The 17717-nt window shown below is 49.0% G+C and overlaps 1 protein-coding gene across 1 annotated transcript in view; it reads right to left on the bottom strand.

Moving 5' to 3' along the window:
• Window positions 1–17717, bottom strand: part of ABCA4 (ATP binding cassette subfamily A member 4) — a 152478-nt gene that overhangs the window by 122899 nt on the left and 11862 nt on the right. Inside the window, exons 4-6 of the mRNA XM_068964606.1 lie at window positions 15958–16097; window positions 9628–9755; window positions 4961–5158 (exon numbers count right to left, since the gene is read on the bottom strand). Of these exons, the coding sequence (XP_068820707.1) occupies window positions 4961–5158; window positions 9628–9755; window positions 15958–16097 (466 nt within the window). The remainder of the gene's footprint in view (window positions 1–4960; window positions 5159–9627; window positions 9756–15957; window positions 16098–17717) is intronic.

Here is a 17717-nt window from a genome sequence, read left to right as displayed (position 1 = left end):
ATAAACATGCGGAGCCGAAGGGACAGATTTGCTTCTCAGCAAGATTTCAAAGCTGTGCACCAGGAGTCAGGGAGAAAACAGGAAGGATCGAAGAGGGAGGCGGAGGAGGGGGAGGGAGACACACGCCTTGGGCCAGATCAGATGGGAAACAGCCCAACCCCTCACCCGAAACTGACACACCGATTTTTGTGAGGTGCAAGACGTTTCAGGTAGCGGCGGCAGTCTCAGTACCTTGGCCCAGGTCTGAACTGCTGGTTTCAAGCTGGGGGCGTTAGGTCCGAAAAGGCCACAGGTGAAGGCAAGCTCTTTCAAAGCATCTCAACCCAGGTGAAACCAAGAGGGGCTAATTCTTGGAGTAAATCCAGTCAGCTGGCTGCTGTTTTTTTTCCCAGTTTGCCTAGGGTACTGGGCACCAAGAGAGAGAGAGCGAGAGAGAGCGAGAGAGAGCGAGAGAGAGCGAGAGAGAGCGAGAGAGAGCGAGAGAGAGCGAGAGAGAGCGAGAGAGAGCGAGAGAGAGCGAGAGAGAGCGAGAGAGAGCGAGAGAGAATGCGAGCGTACATCTGGGGATGGGTGGGGTGGAGGAAGGCGTGGGTACTGCACTTGGATTATTTGAAGATGACAACACTCACTTCTGATCTCCAAGGGGCTGAGGAAAAACACAGCTGGCCCCAGTTGGTGCTGAGTCCCCAGCCCCCCTCTGCTAGTTCTCTTGGCTCTGAGGCCAGTTTGGAGGTTAAACTTCCACCCACACACCCAGGTCCTGACACAACAGGGGTAGGTGTCATGCGGTGGCTTAGTGAGTTGGTCCCTCTCTCTTTGTTAGTGAGCACCCATTTGGCACTTACTGAAAGCTTATTTATACACTGATATACATGTGCCTGAAAAACAGCCCAGGAGAACGGAAGACACAGCATTCCCCACACAGGACCTAAGCTTGGCTGCTAGCCAACCAGCTGCAACAACAGCCTTGTCCCAGGGAGGCCTCTGCCCCTGCCTCAGAGCAGCCGTGCCTGGCCCGTGCCCCTCTGAGAGGGTTGGAGGGTCTGCCCTGAGCTTTTCTGTGCCTGTTTCATCACTGGTTTTCTAAAAACGTTGATAGGGTGGGTATAGGAGCAAAAGCCCCATCTTACTGCAAATAATTCCTTATAGGTTTCCTTCTTCATGTTCATGTTAATCACTCAGTCATATCTAACTCTGCAACCCTATGGACTGTAGCCTGTCAGGCTCCTCTGTCCATGGGATTCTCCAGGTAAGCATACTGGAGTGGGTTGCCATTCCTTTCTCTAGGAGATCTTCCTGACCCAGGGATCGAAGCTGTGTCTGCCTGTAATACAGATTCTTTACCGTCTGAGCCATGTAGGTTTCCTTCTTTGTAGTTTTGAAAAGATGTTTAGTTACTTAGTCCATTTGTCAGCTGGAAAAGCACATTTCAAGGTCACCACCTAGGGTGTTTGTCCTCTTTGCTTGGGCCCATGTGTCCTGTCTTGGTCAGGTCTTCCCCCACAGACACAAGCAGGAGCAAGAGGATGGAAGGTAGGGCAACCCTATCTGCAGGGTTAGCCCATCTGCCAGGGCTTTCTCCTCTTGGCAGTCTCTGGGTCAACAGCAGGGAAGATGCTTCTGCACAGCACCCTGGTCTTAGGGGTGAAAAGTGAAAGTGCTCTGAGGCCTTCGGGGCATTTGGGTACTGTTATTGTTATGCTTGGGCTTCCCTCATAGCTTGGTTGGTAAAGAATCTGCCTGCAATTCAGGAGACCCCAGTTCCATCCCTGGGTCGGAAAGATCCCCTGGAGAAGGAAATGGCTACCCACTCCAGTATGCTTGCCTGGAAGATCCCATGAACAGAGTAGCCTGGTGGGCTACAGTCCATGGGTTGCAGAGTCAGACACGACTGAGCGACTAGCACTCATTCACATGCTTGGTCTACAGAAATTAAGTCTGTAAATCAAACTCCTATGTTGTGGGTCCACAACTCTCAACCCTGGCTGGAATGAGAATGTCTGGGAAGCTTTTAAAAATGCTAAAAGAGAGCTTCCCTAGGGGCTCAGTGGTAAAGAATCTGTTGGCCAAATGCAGAAGACACGGGTTCAATCCCTGATCCAGAAAGATCCCACATGCTTCAGAACAGCTAAACCTGTGTGCACATCTACTGAGCCTGTGCTCTAGAGCCTGGGTGCCTCTACTACTGCACCCACTGAAGCCTGAGCTCCCTAGAGCCTGTGCTCCGAAACAAAAGAAGCCATCACAATAAGCCTCTGTACTGCGACTAAAGTAGTCCCGCTCTCCACAACCAGAGAAAGCCCACACAGCAATGGAGACCCAGCACACCAAAAATAAAACAAGAAAATTATTTTTTAAAAATGCTAAAAGCAGTTGAATCAAAATCAATCAGATGTGGGGAGAGGTGGTATTCGTAACTTTTAAAAGCTTCGCAGGTAACTCAGTATGCAACCAAGCTGGAAACGCCTCAGTGCTGTGACATGGCCTGTTTGTCTGTCTCAGGATAGCTGGGAATTCAGTAAGGGTGTGAAGACCTTGGCTGGGCCCTTGGCCTCAGTGCCTGGTCCAATTCAGGTTTGAGTGCATGGAAACGTGTACCTGGGTGGTGGGTAAGCACCCAGGGTCCATCTCAGGGAGGTGAGAGTGACTGACCAAAATTCTCTGGTTTCTGAACCCTGACACTTGCCAGAGCTGCATATAAGGACAGAAGAAAAAGCATGCTGGTCTTTCTTATATGATAAATAAACATCTGAAGTCTAAGTTATGGGTCCAGACCCTAATGAAGCATTGTGCCCAGGTCACCCTTTGTCCTACTATATCCAGGCTGTCTCCTCCTCATGTCCCAAAGATACATTTGCTATAAAGGTGCTTCAAAAAGAGACACACGTCCCTACCCCTTTCCTAGTGCCCAGAGGATTGCATATTCCCAGGCACTCAGGGAACCTCCCACAGCTCTTCAAATACAAACCTACAAATGCAGGCGCTGGTCTCCCATGGTGCTGGGGTTCAGCTGTCCAGAATAAGGACCTTCATCACCTACTCACTCTCCTGTCTGAGTCTGAAAACAAACTGAGAACTGTCTAAAATTGGGTTCCTCGAGGCACTTTGGAAAGAGAAGTTAGAAATGCATGACTTTTTATTCTCCTGGCAGAGACCTTCTCTGGGGCCCTTGACTCTCAGTATTGGTGGCATCCATAGATATGACCCCTTTACCCACTCTGGATCCCCAGTGAACTGGGAAAATTATGGAATGACATGTCAAGGAAAAGTCACACTGAAAGGGATGAAGTGTGAACCTTGCCATCAACTGTGGGGTCTTGTTTTACTTTGTTTTTAAAGGCCTTCACCTTGCTTTTAAAGACAAGCCTAGGGCAAATTTTCTCCTTGAGAGAGCAAATTAAAAAAAAAAAAAAAAGGTAAAGCAAAAATCCACAGTGCTTCACTTGTGGTCCAGTGGTTAAGAATCCGCCTGCCAATGCAGGGGACACAGGTTTGATCCCTGGTCTGGGAAGATCCCACGTGCCATGGGACAACTAAGCCTGTATGCCACAGCTACTGAAGCCCATGTGCCCCAGAGCCTGTGTTCTGAAACAAGAGAAGCTACTGCAACGAGAAGCCACAGACCACAACTAGAGAGTAGGCCCCGCTCGCCGCAACTAGAGAAAGTTCACGAGTAGCAACAAAGACCCAGTGCAGCCAAAATAAATAAATAAACAACTCTTTTAAAAGTATACTAAGAAGCAGAATTTTTTTTTTTTAAAGACAAAACACAAATTCCTCCCCCAAGTTCTCAGTTGACTGGCACTCCCTGAAATATAGTTCCAGATATTAAAATGTAGGCAAAAGAGAAAACACAATTCAATGCTAGAAAATTCTAATTCTGAGTGTTTCTTGAAGCATGACCTACAAAGACCTCTATCAGAATCACCTATGTTAACAGCAGATTCTGGCCTGGCCCAGGTTTCCTGAATCAACCTCTGGGGGTAGGAATTTAGAGCTTGCATCTTTTACCAGCTTCCCTGATGATTTTAGAACAAATGCTTGAAGCCTACTATCCCTCTCATCGTGTGTGTGTGTGTGTGTGTGTGTGTTAGTCACTCAGTCATGTCCGTCTCTTTGAGACCCCATGGACTGTAGGCACCAGGCTCCTCTGTCCTTGGAATTCTCTATGCAAGAATATTGGAATGAGTTGCCATTTCCTTCTCCAGGGGATCTTCCTGACCCAGGTATTGAACCTGGGTCTCCTGCATTGCAGGCAGATTCTTTACCATCTGACAGCCACCAGGGAAGCCCCTTCAAGCAAAAGAAGAGATACAATCGAATCCCAAGACTATGTAGGATGTCGTTCTGAGCATAGTGTTGTGCTAGATCAGGCATGCCAAATTTTTGCAAATTTTCTATGACATTTTCTCTGTTTTCTACCCATTAACAGTAAGCTCTGAAGTCAAAAGCAGGCCCAGTGAAGGGAGTGCAAAGCTCTCATTCACTGACATTTATTAAATGTTTTGCACATATTTTTAATGTATCTTTTCTACTGTTCTTCAAAGTATTATATTTGTCTTACAGATGAGCGATAGGGCCAAGAAAGGTTAACCATCATGTCCATGATGACCTAGCCAGGAAGCCAATCCAGGGGTCCCCCCAGGCCTCCTCCCTTCCATACTGCCGGTGGTGGCGAAGAGGGCTGGTCCCACATTTGGGGTAGACCTAGATCTGCCACGACACAAATCTAATGGTGAACCTAGTGGTGACTGCTGGATGTCTGGGCCATGTTTTGGAAATACTGTCAGCTGGTTTGGGGGCCTTTGGAGCCTGTCTTGTCTTGAACAAGAATTGTCTTGAACACCAAGTTTATGCCTTCCCTGACTGTTCATTCATGAGTCCCCAGTGGCCTGTTACCAGGCCATACTGCCTCCAGAAATTACCTCCCAGGGGGCGAGCAGCTGAACACCTCCCTTACCACGTGGAAGAGCTTGAAGAAGTCCACGTTGGCGTACAGGGTGTCTTCCATCCACTGCAGGGTGCCCTGAGAGAGGGGGCACAAGCTGCCGCGCACTGTCTGGGCTGCACGGCGCTGGGGAAAGATCAGGAAACGCTCCAAGAGGGCCTCGCTGCAGGCGATGTCCTTCAGCATCAGGTCTGGGACTCCACGAGCAAACTGCAGAAAGGAAAAGCAACACCAGAAACCTCCCTGTGTAGAAGAATACTGGCCTCCCAGTGATGTCCATGTCCTAACCCACAGACCCTGTGAATATGTTATGTGGCATGGTGAGGGGTATTAAAGATTGCAGATGAAATTAAGGTTGCTATTCATCTGACTTTAAAATAAGGAGATGATTTTGGATTATCTGGGTGAGCCCAATGTAATCACAAGAGTATTTTAAACGTGCAAGAGAATAGCAGAATAAACAATGTCAGGATAATTTGATGTGGGGAAGACTGGACAGGCCACTACTAGCCATGAAGATGAAGTGAGGCCATCAGCTGAGGAACGTAGACAGTCTCTAGAAGGTAGAAAAGGCAAGAAAATGAACTTTCCTCTAGACCGCCCAGTAAGGAGCACAGCCCTGCTGGCACCTTGACTTTCAGAATGTGATCTCTGGAACCATAAAATAATAAACATGTGTTGTTTTAAGCCACTAAGTTTGTGGTAATTTGTTACAGCAGCCACAGAAAATGAAAACACTCCCAAGCCTCATTTTAACAGAGAGACTTCACAACATGAGCCATTCCTTCTTAGCAATGATGCTAAGGTACCATCAGGACCTACGGCGTGCAGCTGAGGTGAGTGAGTAGCTAGAATGCATTTGGAGTGATGGTGAGTGACCACCTCTCCCCCTTTCTGTCTCACCAGGTTTACATATAAACATACTGGATGCCCAGTTAAATTTGAATTTCAGATAAACAATGAACAATTTTTGGTACAAGTATGTCCCAAATGGAGTCCAAATAGAACATCCTTATGCTGAAAAAATTATTTAATGTTTATTTAAAATTCAAATTTAACCAGGCACCCTGTATTTTATCCGTTGATGTTAACCCCTGGAGCACCCACATCAGAAACCTCCTGTGGGCAGTGACTCTCAAAGCACAAGCTCCCTGATAGCCTCCAGAGGCAAAGGAGGCCTCAGCCCTGGCCAGGGACCCTTATCCACCCAGCACAGTTACTGGCCTCCTGGAGTCCTGGACTCCCAGTGGACAAAAGCGTTAAATACCATGAACAGATCAGTCTCATGGACGTCCTTGGCCTCCACAGTCCCATGGGTTCTACACAGGGGAGGGAAGTAATTAACTCATTTTGTCCAAACCTCTAGTATCTCAGAGGAGACAAGTGAGGCTGAAGGGGTTAGGTGACTTGATAGGGTTATACAACAGGCTGGAGGAAAGCTGGGACACCATATGAGTGTCACTCATTCATTCAATGCTCATTCACTGTGTTCCCATTCTGTTACCAGGGATGCAGAGAGAATGAGATAAATTTTCTGCCCTCCGAAAAGCTCATGGGCTAGCTGGAAATGCAGGCATTTAAACAGCAGTAAGTGCTAGACTTAATGTAGTGAAACCAGAGCACAGAAGAGGGAGCATTAAGAATCGCTAGTAAAAGTAGCTGGTATTTATTAAGTGTTTACTATGTGCCAGGCATTAAGTGCTTTATAGATATTAAGTCTTTTAACCTCCCACAACCTCTGTATATGGTAGGAAATTTTATTGTCTCCATTTTACACATGAGGAAATAGAGAGATTAATTAACTTGCAGTTAACTGTGTGACCTTGCTGAGATTTGAACCCAGAGCTTTTGCTTAGCCATTTTGAACAACTTTTGCTCTTAATTCTCTTGTCAAGTAGGGCAAGGGGAGGAGTGGGACAAAGAAGGGAGGGTTTATGAACCATTTGATTGAGGAAGTAACATTTGAGCTGGGCCTTGAAGAAAGTTCAGGAGTCTCCTGGGCTGTGGGTTAAGGGTGTGGTGAGGGATAAGCCAGAGAACTGTGCAGCTTCAGTCATCTAATAATTCTCTAGAAGGGGCGAGGAGGGCAGTGCTATTCCCTTTGGAGCTATGCTCAGATACTAGGCAGAGGGATAGCCAGTCTTGACAGTCAAGAACAAAATCCCATGTATAATGATGATCAATTAGAAAGCGGCACACCCTATGTGATCGGTTAAGGTAATGAAAATTAAATGGCATTTAAAATTCACTTCCTCACTTGTACTAGACTCATCTCACATGCCCACCAGCCACACATGGCTATGGTTACTCTATAGATGGCACAGAGAGAACTTTGCCAGCATGGAGGAAAGTTCCAGGGGACAGTTCTGTCCAGGAGTTACAGAGCTGGTTGGAGATGGAGAAAGAGGTCAGGAGGAAGGCTCACAGGTCACTGGGGCTGAGAAGCAGGGTGGGTAGCAGGCATGGAGGGAGCTGGGTCCACATGACTGGCCTCTGGAGTGCAGGAGCTGAGCTCCTTCCTAAGCTCAGGGAAGCCTCAGCTAATCAGAGCCTGCAACACAGGCACACCCCAACGGCCCTGTCTCCTCCCCACATGAAAGGCTGTTGCCCTGATGCTAGCGACACAGCAGCTAAAGACCTAAATGTCACAGAGGTGAGGAACTGGAAAGAAATTTCCCCTAAATTCCTGCCCTTATCTCCATCTCCCTTGTTGTACCAACTGGAAGTCATCACAGGCATTTCCAGGACTTGAGTTTTATGAGCTGAAGAGAAAGCAAAGGGGAAAGTGAGCAATCCATGCTGCCTGACATTGGGTTGGAGTGGGAGGGGGGGCCAAGCAGGGCTGGGCAGCCAGCCAGGCCTGACCCCCGGGGCCTACCCAGGCGTGCACTGAGGTTGTGCCTGGGCACTGCCCTCGCTCCAAGTGCCCCGATGTGCTGTGTCAGGGCTGAACCTTATTTCCCTTTGTCTAGTTTCCATGAAAACCTCAGAGACCGAGAAGCCAGCAAGGCAGGTATGGATTTCTTCACTGTTGTACTGGGAACCAGCTTGAAAAGCCCATCCAACAGAACCAACCTCAACCAGGCAGGTGGTGAGTCCCCTCCTCTCTCTGGGCTCAGACGGCACCCTGTGCAGACCTTTGCCTCAGGACTGACACAGGCCCTGAAATTTCTCTGTTTACATCTCCGTCTTCCCTGGAGTCCCTAGTGGCTCAGAGGAGAAGAATCCGCCTGCCAGTTCAGAAGATGCAGGTTTGATCCCTGGAGAAGGAAATGGCAACCCACTTTTCTTAACTGGGAAATAAATCCCTTGGACGGAGGAGGCTGGTGGGCTACAGTCATGGGGTCAGGATGAGTCACACACGACTTAGTGACTAAACAACAATTCCTCCGGAGTCTAGAGGAGGTGCCGTCCTGGCCAGGAGAGGCAGGCAGGATGTCTGCGCTAAGGCTCCTGCTTATCATGCATTCTCACTGTGTTTATCACACTAGGAACCCACACACCCAGGATGCTGGGCCAGGAGCCCATGAAGCCCTAAATTAGAGCCATGCTTCTCACCCCTGAGCTGTTAGAACCACCCAGAGGGTTTGTTAAAGTGGAGAGTGCTGGTCAGTCTGGGGTGAGGCCTGTGAATTTATTCCCAGTCCTGCTGATGCTCCTGGTCTGGGGACCTTGAGAACCAATGAAAGGGCCCAGGACTAGGAATGAGAAGACCCCGATTCCACTCCAGCTCCAGCAACTCCAGCTCTATAGCTGGGCACCAGTCTCTCGGCCACCAGGCATGTCAAGTTTCTCATCTGTTTGACCCATCTTGGGATTAGTGTGAGGAGTTCAGGTGCTCAGAGAGGTGGAAGTCTTACTTTAGTGGTAAAAATGCTCTGAACAAATACAGGAGATTATGAAAACACATGACGCAGGTTTAGCGGAGTTACAAGCAGTTTGCCTGGCACTGAGGAGGCACGGCCCAGGAAAGCAGAGGTCTGCTCTCTGTGCAGCTGTTATCAGGCTCCATGACCTTGAAGGTCACCTCAGCACACTTGATCCTGGCTTTGCCTGTTTCTCAGCTGGCACTCTCCTCTCACAGGCATTCACACCGGGCCTACTGTTCAGTAAGATCTGCTTAGATAGCATCTCCCCAGGAAGGCCTTCTCTGATGATCGCCTTGAAAACTGCCCCCCCACCCCCGTCCCTTCCGAACTCAGACCCTGCTGGACCTCCTCACGACCTGGGAACGCACGTCAGCGCCCTCGGCTTACGTGGTCGTCGCCTGTCGTCCTCACTGGAATGTGAGCTCCCGGAGTCAGGGGTTTCCTCACATTGTCCCCACTGCATTCTGGCACCTAAAACGTCTCTATGTCTTCGACGACTACATGAATAAACCTCAGTTTCCTCGACAATAAAGGGAGCTGGAGCCACATGATCTCTCAGGTTCCTTCCAGTCTTAAAGCCCTGAGGTGTTTCAAGTGCTGCCAGCTTCTACGCCACGTCAGAATCCCGTCATGGGGACTGGATCATCTCACTGGACCCGAGGCGTTCTCCTGAGCATGTGGCACGAATCTGAATGCTTCTGAATGTGAAAGCAAGCAAGAAAAAAGAAGCTCAAGGCCTCCCTTGCCTTTCTCAGGCTCAGTGCCTGGCCCTCCCCTCCAGGGACCGCTGGACCAATGACATCCACCTACCTGCTCTGGACGGACTTGGGAGTTGACCAGAAGGTAGACGACTGAGTCAGACAGACCGATGTTCTTCACGAGAAACAGTGTCAGTGTTTCCTCATCTTTTAGGACGTCCCGAATTCGTATTCCTCTTCCTGCATGCGAAAGAGAAAAAGAACGGGGTGTTGAAGGAAAAATGAGTCAAATGAGGAAGAATATCTAGAAGTGGTTTCCAACTTGACTCTCAGAGGAAGGCTCTGTTTGGGGGCTCCACGGGAGCACCTAAGGGTCAGGCCTGTCACCAGCAGAGTCACAGCATTTACTGCTGGAACAGATAGGCAAAATTTGTGAGAAGGCACACGAGCTGGAAAAACCTAGGCTGGGGTGGAGGTGGTGGTGGTCATCAGATCCTTTCCAGAGGTGGTGTTGGGCAGTGGGGTGGGGAGAGGAGTAGTTTTGTCCTCCTGGGAATATATGGCAATGTCTGGAGACATTTTTAGTTGTTACAACTTGGAAAACACTGGTGGGTAAGTACTAGTGGATGCCACTAAACATCCCACAATGCACAGAAAAACCCTGCTTCCCTGACCAAATAAAGAACTATCCAGTTCAAACAGTCAATAGTGCTAAGGCTGAGAAACCCCTCAGTTCAGTTCAGTCGCTCAGTCGTGTCCAACTCTTTGCGACCCCACGAATTGCAGCATGCCAGGCCTCCCTGTCCATCACCAACTCCCGGAGTTCACTCAAACTCATGCCCATTGAGTCGGTGATGCCATCCAACCATCCCATCCTCTGTCGTCTCCTTCTCCTCCCACCTTCAATCTTTCCCAGCATCAGGGTCTTTTCAAATGAGTCAGCTCTTTGCATCAGGTGGCCAAAGTACTGGACTTTCAGCTTCAGCATCAGTCCTTCCAATGAATATTCAGGACTGATTTCAAACCCTAGATACGTGGAAATGGAGGAGACACGTGCTCTGTCCACAATGCCACTGTCAAGGGGTAGACTACCCTTCCTGGTGTTTCTCTCACATCAACTATGGCTCTAAGCTCAGGGTATGGACTTGGACTAAGAGTGATGGGGCTGTCTAGGGCAGGAAAATCTTCAAGTGGGGAAAGGGGAGGGTCTATTGCTTGGGCTTGCAGTTTCATGCCCTGATCAGCCCAGTCACATTCTTTCCACTCCACTCAAACCCACTAGAAGCAGAAATTTCTTTATAAGGAGGCATAAAGGATTCCTAACCATTACAGTGACCTTGGGGCAAGTGATTGACCTTCTCTGGGTCTGCATTTTCCACATATGCCTCTTAGGATTGTTGTGGGGGTGACTTGGAATAAAGAATGTAAAGTACTTAGCTCCCAACTAAAAAAAAAAAAATGCTTGTCCTGATTGCATTAATATTATTCTTACCCTTTCTAGGGAATTCCCACTCACCTTCTCTGCCTGCTTCCAGGGCCAACCTTCAGTCTCAAGCTGGCCACTGCTCCAGTTCTGGAGGCACCAGCCAGAGAAGATGGCAGAGAGTCCAGATATTTATGAAATCGTTTCAACATGCAGTTCATTTCAGTTCCAGTTGCTCAGTTGTGTCAGACTCAAGTATTTGGGTTGCATGAAAATGCTTATCTCTACATCCTGTCTTTGCCAGAAGCCTGGTTGACTGCCTATCTCTTAGTTCTTCTTTAACTTTAATCATCAAATGTCCCTGCACCTTCCAGGTTCTCATACTACAGTGCCCCATCTGCTCTCTCCCCAAATCCTCCCTTCCCCAGGCAGCCAAGAGGTCTTGTTCCCTGAGTGCTTGACAGCCACCCTTCATATTCAGGTTGTGACTTTCTATGTGTATGCTGCCTCTACATTGATGTTCTGCCAATTTCCTCTTGAAAGGGGATAGGCCAGCCACAGGCCTGCCCATGCAGCTGGGGCCAGCTTCGCGGAACCAACCCCGAAGTTCTATCACACAGACACCTCCCTCACCACCATGGAGTGCCCTGACAGTTGTACCACCAGGGAATCCAGTGTCACCCAAAGCCTTAAGGAGGACCTGACTACAATAGTCCCTTTATCTTCAGTGGATACATTCCAAGACCCCCCCCCCCACAGTGGATGCAGATAGTACCAAACCCTATATATATATATACACTGTGTTTTTTCCCTATACATACATACTTATGATGAGGTTTAATTTATAAACTAGGCAGAGTAAGAGAATATCCAAATTGCCAGCATCATTGGTCTTGCACTTTGGGGCCATTATTAAATCAAATAAGGCTTACTTGCACATAAACACTGTGATACTCTGATAGTCAATCTGAAAAGCCAGGGAGTGACTAATGGGCAGGATACCTGGATAAAGGGATGGTTTCCATCCCAAGCAGGTAAGTGCAAGAGTTCATCATGCTACTCAGAAAGGCGCACAGTTTAAAACTTATGAGTTATTTACTTCTGGAATTTTCCACTTATATTTTCAGACTGGATGACCACAGGCAGCTGAAACCATGGACTGGGGGCACTACCCCAGGAGGGAGGAGTGGTTCTGAGAGGGGCTGCTCTATTTTCTTCTTGCTTTCTTTCCTTTTCAGTAACTTATCTTCCAAACCCAGCTTCCTTTTTTTTCTTCCCCTGGGGCTCCAGTTTGGTTGTTCATCTCCAAATCATTTCTTTGTATACAGCATCATACTATATCCTCTGACCTTCAGCAACACAACTCCCAGTACACACACACAGAGACTCTTGAGAGTAGAGAGCTACAGATACTGCTTTTATCACACTCTCCATCATACCTAGCTAGGCACAGAGATGTAAGCCCTCCAAATCATCTCTACGTGACACCCAGCACTAGAGCCTGACATGGAATCAGGGCTTTGGTGAATGTCTGTGGAGTATTGGGAGACACCCAGTAAATAACTGTTGTCTTGACCTGAGAGTCAGGACCCTATCTGACTATCGAACTCTTTGTTATTCTTTAACTCCCTCGCCGGACCTTACATACATCTTGCTTGGGAAAAGGGACAAAACAAGGGGAGCTGGGAGCAACTTTGCCCTGGCCCAGATTCCCACCCAGATGCCTGGGCTGCCGTGGCCCCAGGGACAAGGTGCATGAAGGAGCATGCTGGTTCAGCACACCTGAGGACGCGGGGGGGGCCACCCTGGAGGGAGACGTGGGGCCAGAATGTAAGCAGACAGCAGGATTCCCGAGGGAGAAATGTGAACTGGGGGGCCCTGAGGAAAAGAAAATAAATGTAGTTTAAAATGTTGTTCTTCTTGTTCTCTTCCCTGGGAAGATTAGAGGCTGGGGGAAGGGGCTGCTGAGGCCCACGGAGCTCAGGAGGCTGGGATGGGGGTGGGGAGACCAGGGAAATGCGTGTGTGAGGCTCGGAGGAGGGCAATGTTTAAAGATGACTGAGAGACTGCAGAGTTTGCTCGGGGGTGAGAGGGGAGGGGGCTTCACGGCTAGTTTGTTTTTTTTTTTACCATTAATCCTCCTCTGTGGAGAATGCAGTACTACAGGTTTGCTAGGAAAGGAAAATGCCCTAGGTCACTGTTGGCATACTTTCCCAGGTGACTGGGGAACTGACAGGCAAAAGCACACACCAGTGACAGGCCCATCTTGCTTTCAGAGGCTTAACCCTCCACTGCAGCCTGGGGCTGAGGATTCAGTGCTCACAGCCAGCAAGGTCCTGGGAGCCCAGGGACAGACTGAAACTACCTTCACTAGTGACTGTGGCCTTGAGTGCTCGGCCAGAAATTCCCTCAGACACCCTGTCCTTTTCGTTGGGGATGGTCTGCTTTCCCCTCTCATGGCCACCAAGGACAGGGGTTCTGCAGAGTCTGTGTTCTCAGCCCTCAAATTCCTTCGGACAGTCTCAGCTGGCTTCCTCTAATGCTGTTTTCCCAGACCCCCCGAAGCCAGTCTCATGAAGGGAATGTTCCCCCACAGCCCGGAGGCTGACACAAGAAGCACCTGTATGCCAATTCAAAACTAGCATTGTGTTGGCTTGTAAGCAGTGATTTTGGTCCTCATATACAGGCTTGAAAGGCCACAGAGACACTGTGGTTTGAAATGACTTCCTTTCTGCTTCCTTCCAGCCAGACCATCTGACAATGAGAAAACACAGTGAAACGTGCACTGGGTGAACAGGGTAGACAGTCATTCCAGGCGTTGGGCAAGCCCGTGTTCTCATCTGCTGTTTAACCTTGGGAAAAACCTCTGCCTTGTTGGCGCTTCTCCCCCTTATTTCCCTCATATTAAAATGCCAACTGTGCCCAGACCCTGCAAGGCCCTGTGGTTCTTTCAACCCTTACTCTTAGTAAACTCCTAGGCAGCAAAGAAGGCTGTGTTTGTAATCTAGTTTTACGATATAACGTGTATGCATTACTGATTTCGGAAGCAGTAGAATGTAATGAAGGAAACTTAACCGTCCTCTGATCAGACTCCTGTGCTTTATTGCTCCAATCGGGAGAGAAGGGAGAAGGTGGCCCAGTGGGAGGAGGACTGGGTTCTCTTTGGACCGACTCACCTATGCTCTTTGGCCCCTTGCTTCCCTCCAGCAGCCCCACAGGGTGTGGTCACGGGCCTTCCACTTCTGCCCAGGGATCCCTCGGGGGAGGGCACTGGTCTAATGACTCTCTGTCACCAGGGACCAGCTCACTGCCTGGCTTGCATGAGTGAGGAGCCCTGAGAGACTGTTTCGTACCATGCTCCCTAGGCAGAAGCTGTCCTATCCAGCCCCTCCTGTCTTCTTGGGCATCACCTTCCTCACCCTTGTCATTCTGCAAGGTCATCCTCATAGTCAGTTCCTCTCCATTCAAAGAGCTGACATTTCCCAGCAGCCACAAACCACTTCCTTTATAGCCTCTGAGTCCATCCCTGAACGAACTTCCCCACCCTGGCAGCCTTTTCTCCACCCTCACAACCGCACTGACCCCTGGGGTCCTGGCCAGCCTGCTGCCTTCCAGCTGTTCATTTACCCCTCAAAAGGGGGTGGGGTCCACCTGGTGCCCAGGCTGTTTCCATAGCCAGTAACTCCAACTACCTACAGAGGAGCCTATGGCGGACGCGAAAACCGCACGGCATCCACTTGTGCTCTGAAAAGAGATGTCAGAGGGTTTCTGGGTTTGGCTTTTGCTTGTTTCTAGTTCTTCCCCTGGAGAGGGGGACATGGGAGAGGGAGCTCCTTCCCCCTCCGTCCTCAAGCTTCTGGATTCCAGGGGGCTCTCCCACCCCCGAAACCTCTGTGTCCATCCAGCCTGCTTTCCTTTGCCTTCCCGTCACCTAACCTTTGCCTCTGCTCCACTTCAACCTCCATTGGTGCACCTGGGGGCTTGTTCTCATCTGTCCTGCATGCCTTTGAAATCGTGAATCCACATATTTCACATTCTGACCACAGCTGTCACTCTTTCTATCCTGCTGTTTCGTCAGTCTGTAACCAGCGTCATGGAACACTCTGAGGCCTCCATTCTTTTGCCTCTCCATTTCCCTTGGGGATTTCCAGTCCTGGCTTCTCTTTCATCCATATGCAGCCTAGACCCTATCTGTGTAGTCCAGTCACTGCCCTCAACCCCCTGGCCTCCTGGACCTTCCCTGGCACCTCCCTACCAGCCCTACCAGCCCCCAATCCTGCTTCCCCCAACTTTGCACCTGCTCTGCCTCAGGGCCTGGGACGCTGAATATTACCAGAATAAAGAGAAGGACTATACATATTTGTGTCATGATAAACACATGCTCTGGGCTTCCGGTGGCTCTGTGGTAAAGAATCCACCTGCTAATGCAGGAAATGTGGGTTTGATCCCTGGGTAGGGAATATCCCCTGGAGAAGGAAATGGCAACCTACTCCAGTGTTCTTGCCTAGGAAATCCCATGGAGAGAGGAGCCTGGTGGGCTATAGTCTATGGGGTCACAAAGAGTCAGACGTGACTTAGTGACTGAACAACAGAAATAACAACATCAAACCTGTGCACCGATCTTCCTGGCTCTTTACTGCTACTTGGCATTGCTTCCACACAGTCCTTACGCTCTAGGACTCTGTGAATGTGGTCCACATCGTTTTCAGGCTCCATGAACTCTTTCCCCTTCACCTGGCCTCAGACTTTCCAGAGCACATCTCTTTCCACATTCTCCTATCTCACAACTTACCTGGGATGAGACCTTTCTTGCCCTCCTTCCTAACTTCCCACCTTCAGGCCTGGTAGAAAGAGGAGTTCTCACCAAGGTAAGCCTCCTCCTGTCTCTAGATCCCTTCCTACACCCTCTGGTATCTTTTCCAACCAAATCTTCTAACTCCTCTCTGTATCTTCAGTTTGTCTGGTGGAGGAGACAAATGAGAAGCAAGTGGTACTTAAGAACACTGAAGTCCACCTCACCTGCAATCCTCTCGGGGTGCATTCGGAGGGTGTTCATGAGCTGGGACAAGGTGCAGAGTTCTTTCCAAACCTGACCAAGGTGCTGGCTCTCTGGTGCATCCATGAGGAGTTCTTGAAAATCTCTATACACCCTTGCCAAGCTGTAAGAATGAGCCTCATCATTAAAGACATAGCTGTCATTTTCATCATCATTATAACACGTTGTGTAATATTTTAAGATACCACCTGCTTGACCCCGCTTGCATATACCTACATTATATATCCTCTCAATATTGCCAAGACAAAAGGAGATATTTTTACTTCCTTATACATATAAGATAACAGGGGCTCTGAGCAATTTGTTCTCAAAAGTCTTCCAACTTTGGCAGGGCTGGGTCACTTAACTCTTTTCACTATGTGTTTCCTCCTCCAAGAAGTCTTAAATAGGATGATAATAGGAGATATTAGTAGGGGCTCTTTTCAGCCAGTACCCACTTCTCTGAGACCTGCCCTTCCAGCCATTCATATGCTCAGGTTCTAACAGCCATACTTAATCTACAAAGCCCTCCTTGCATGCATGAACACACACACCTCTGCCAAGGCTGATTGGACAAGGAAAATAAAGCTGGGGAAACAGATGTGCTCCCAGAAATTTGAATGGTACTCAGAGATGCTCTTCTGATTGCCCAAGCTCAGGTGTTGCGAACTGGGCAACTAGTACCAGCTGAGGCATTGAGAAGCAGGGCAGAGTGGTCAGTGGAGAGAGGCAGATGGAGTAGAAGCCCAGACGGTGGTGGAGAGGCTGGACCCTGTAGGTCCAGACAGGAGGGAGCAGCTCCTGGTGGTTCTTCTGTTCTTGTCCCCCTCCCAGAGAACTGCTTGCTGCTCTTGGCTTTGTAAGAAGGTCTAGTGTCCAAATGGTAAAGCGTCTGCCTACAAAGCGGGAGACCTGGGTTCGATCCCTGGGTTGGGAAGATCTCCTGGAGAAGGAAATGGCAACCCACTCCAGTATTCTTGCCTGGAAAATCCCATGGACAGAAGAACCTGGTAGGCTATAGTCCATGGGGTTGCAAAGAGTCGGACACGACTGAGCGACATTTACTACTATTTACTACTACTAGTGTCCAAATCATATCTTTCCCTCTGAGGTTTAAACTTGTTTAAATGTGTTTCTGTGCCTTGCAAGCAAATGAATTTTGAGTAAGCGAACATTTCACGCATACTATGTGCATGAAACATGAAACTCAGATTTTCTGGCCCAGATGCTGAACACAGCTAGAGTCCAAAGCCGCTTCCCCTCTCCAGTTCCACCTCTCAATCTGTGGACCCTCGGTGCCAGTCCCACCAAAGCTCCACGGAGCTGCCACTGAAGCACCTCCAAAGCACCCCTGATCCCATCACATGACCCATGGGGTCTCTCTGGATAGGCAAGTGTTTCTTCTTAGGCACCTCCAGGAGGCTCAAGCTGAAAGTTCAGATTGTAAATTAAAGCTTCCAGGTGGTGTTTGCAGCCAGGGGAGCCCAGCTAAAATGCTGTCTTCCAGGAAGATGGGTGTTCTGTATTCCCTCTTCTATCTTCCAATAAACCAGGGCTTAGCAAACATGTTATAGGCTTGTGGACCAGGCAGTCTCTGTCACAACTACTCTTGCCTTTGTACAGCAAAAGCAGTCACAGTTTGTTCCCAGTGGGGAAGGTTACCTCTGAGTATTAAGTGGAATTACCAAATGTTCCTTTTCTTTTTGTCAAAATGCAGTTTTGCCCTGGCGGAATTATATCCAAA

Source organism: Capricornis sumatraensis, chromosome 2 (assembly GCF_032405125.1).
Source record: "Capricornis sumatraensis isolate serow.1 chromosome 2, serow.2, whole genome shotgun sequence".
Classification (NCBI taxonomy): domain Eukaryota; kingdom Metazoa; phylum Chordata; class Mammalia; order Artiodactyla; family Bovidae; genus Capricornis; species Capricornis sumatraensis.
Note: the sequence above shows the minus strand (reverse complement) of the source record. Positions and strands in the feature narration are given on the sequence as shown.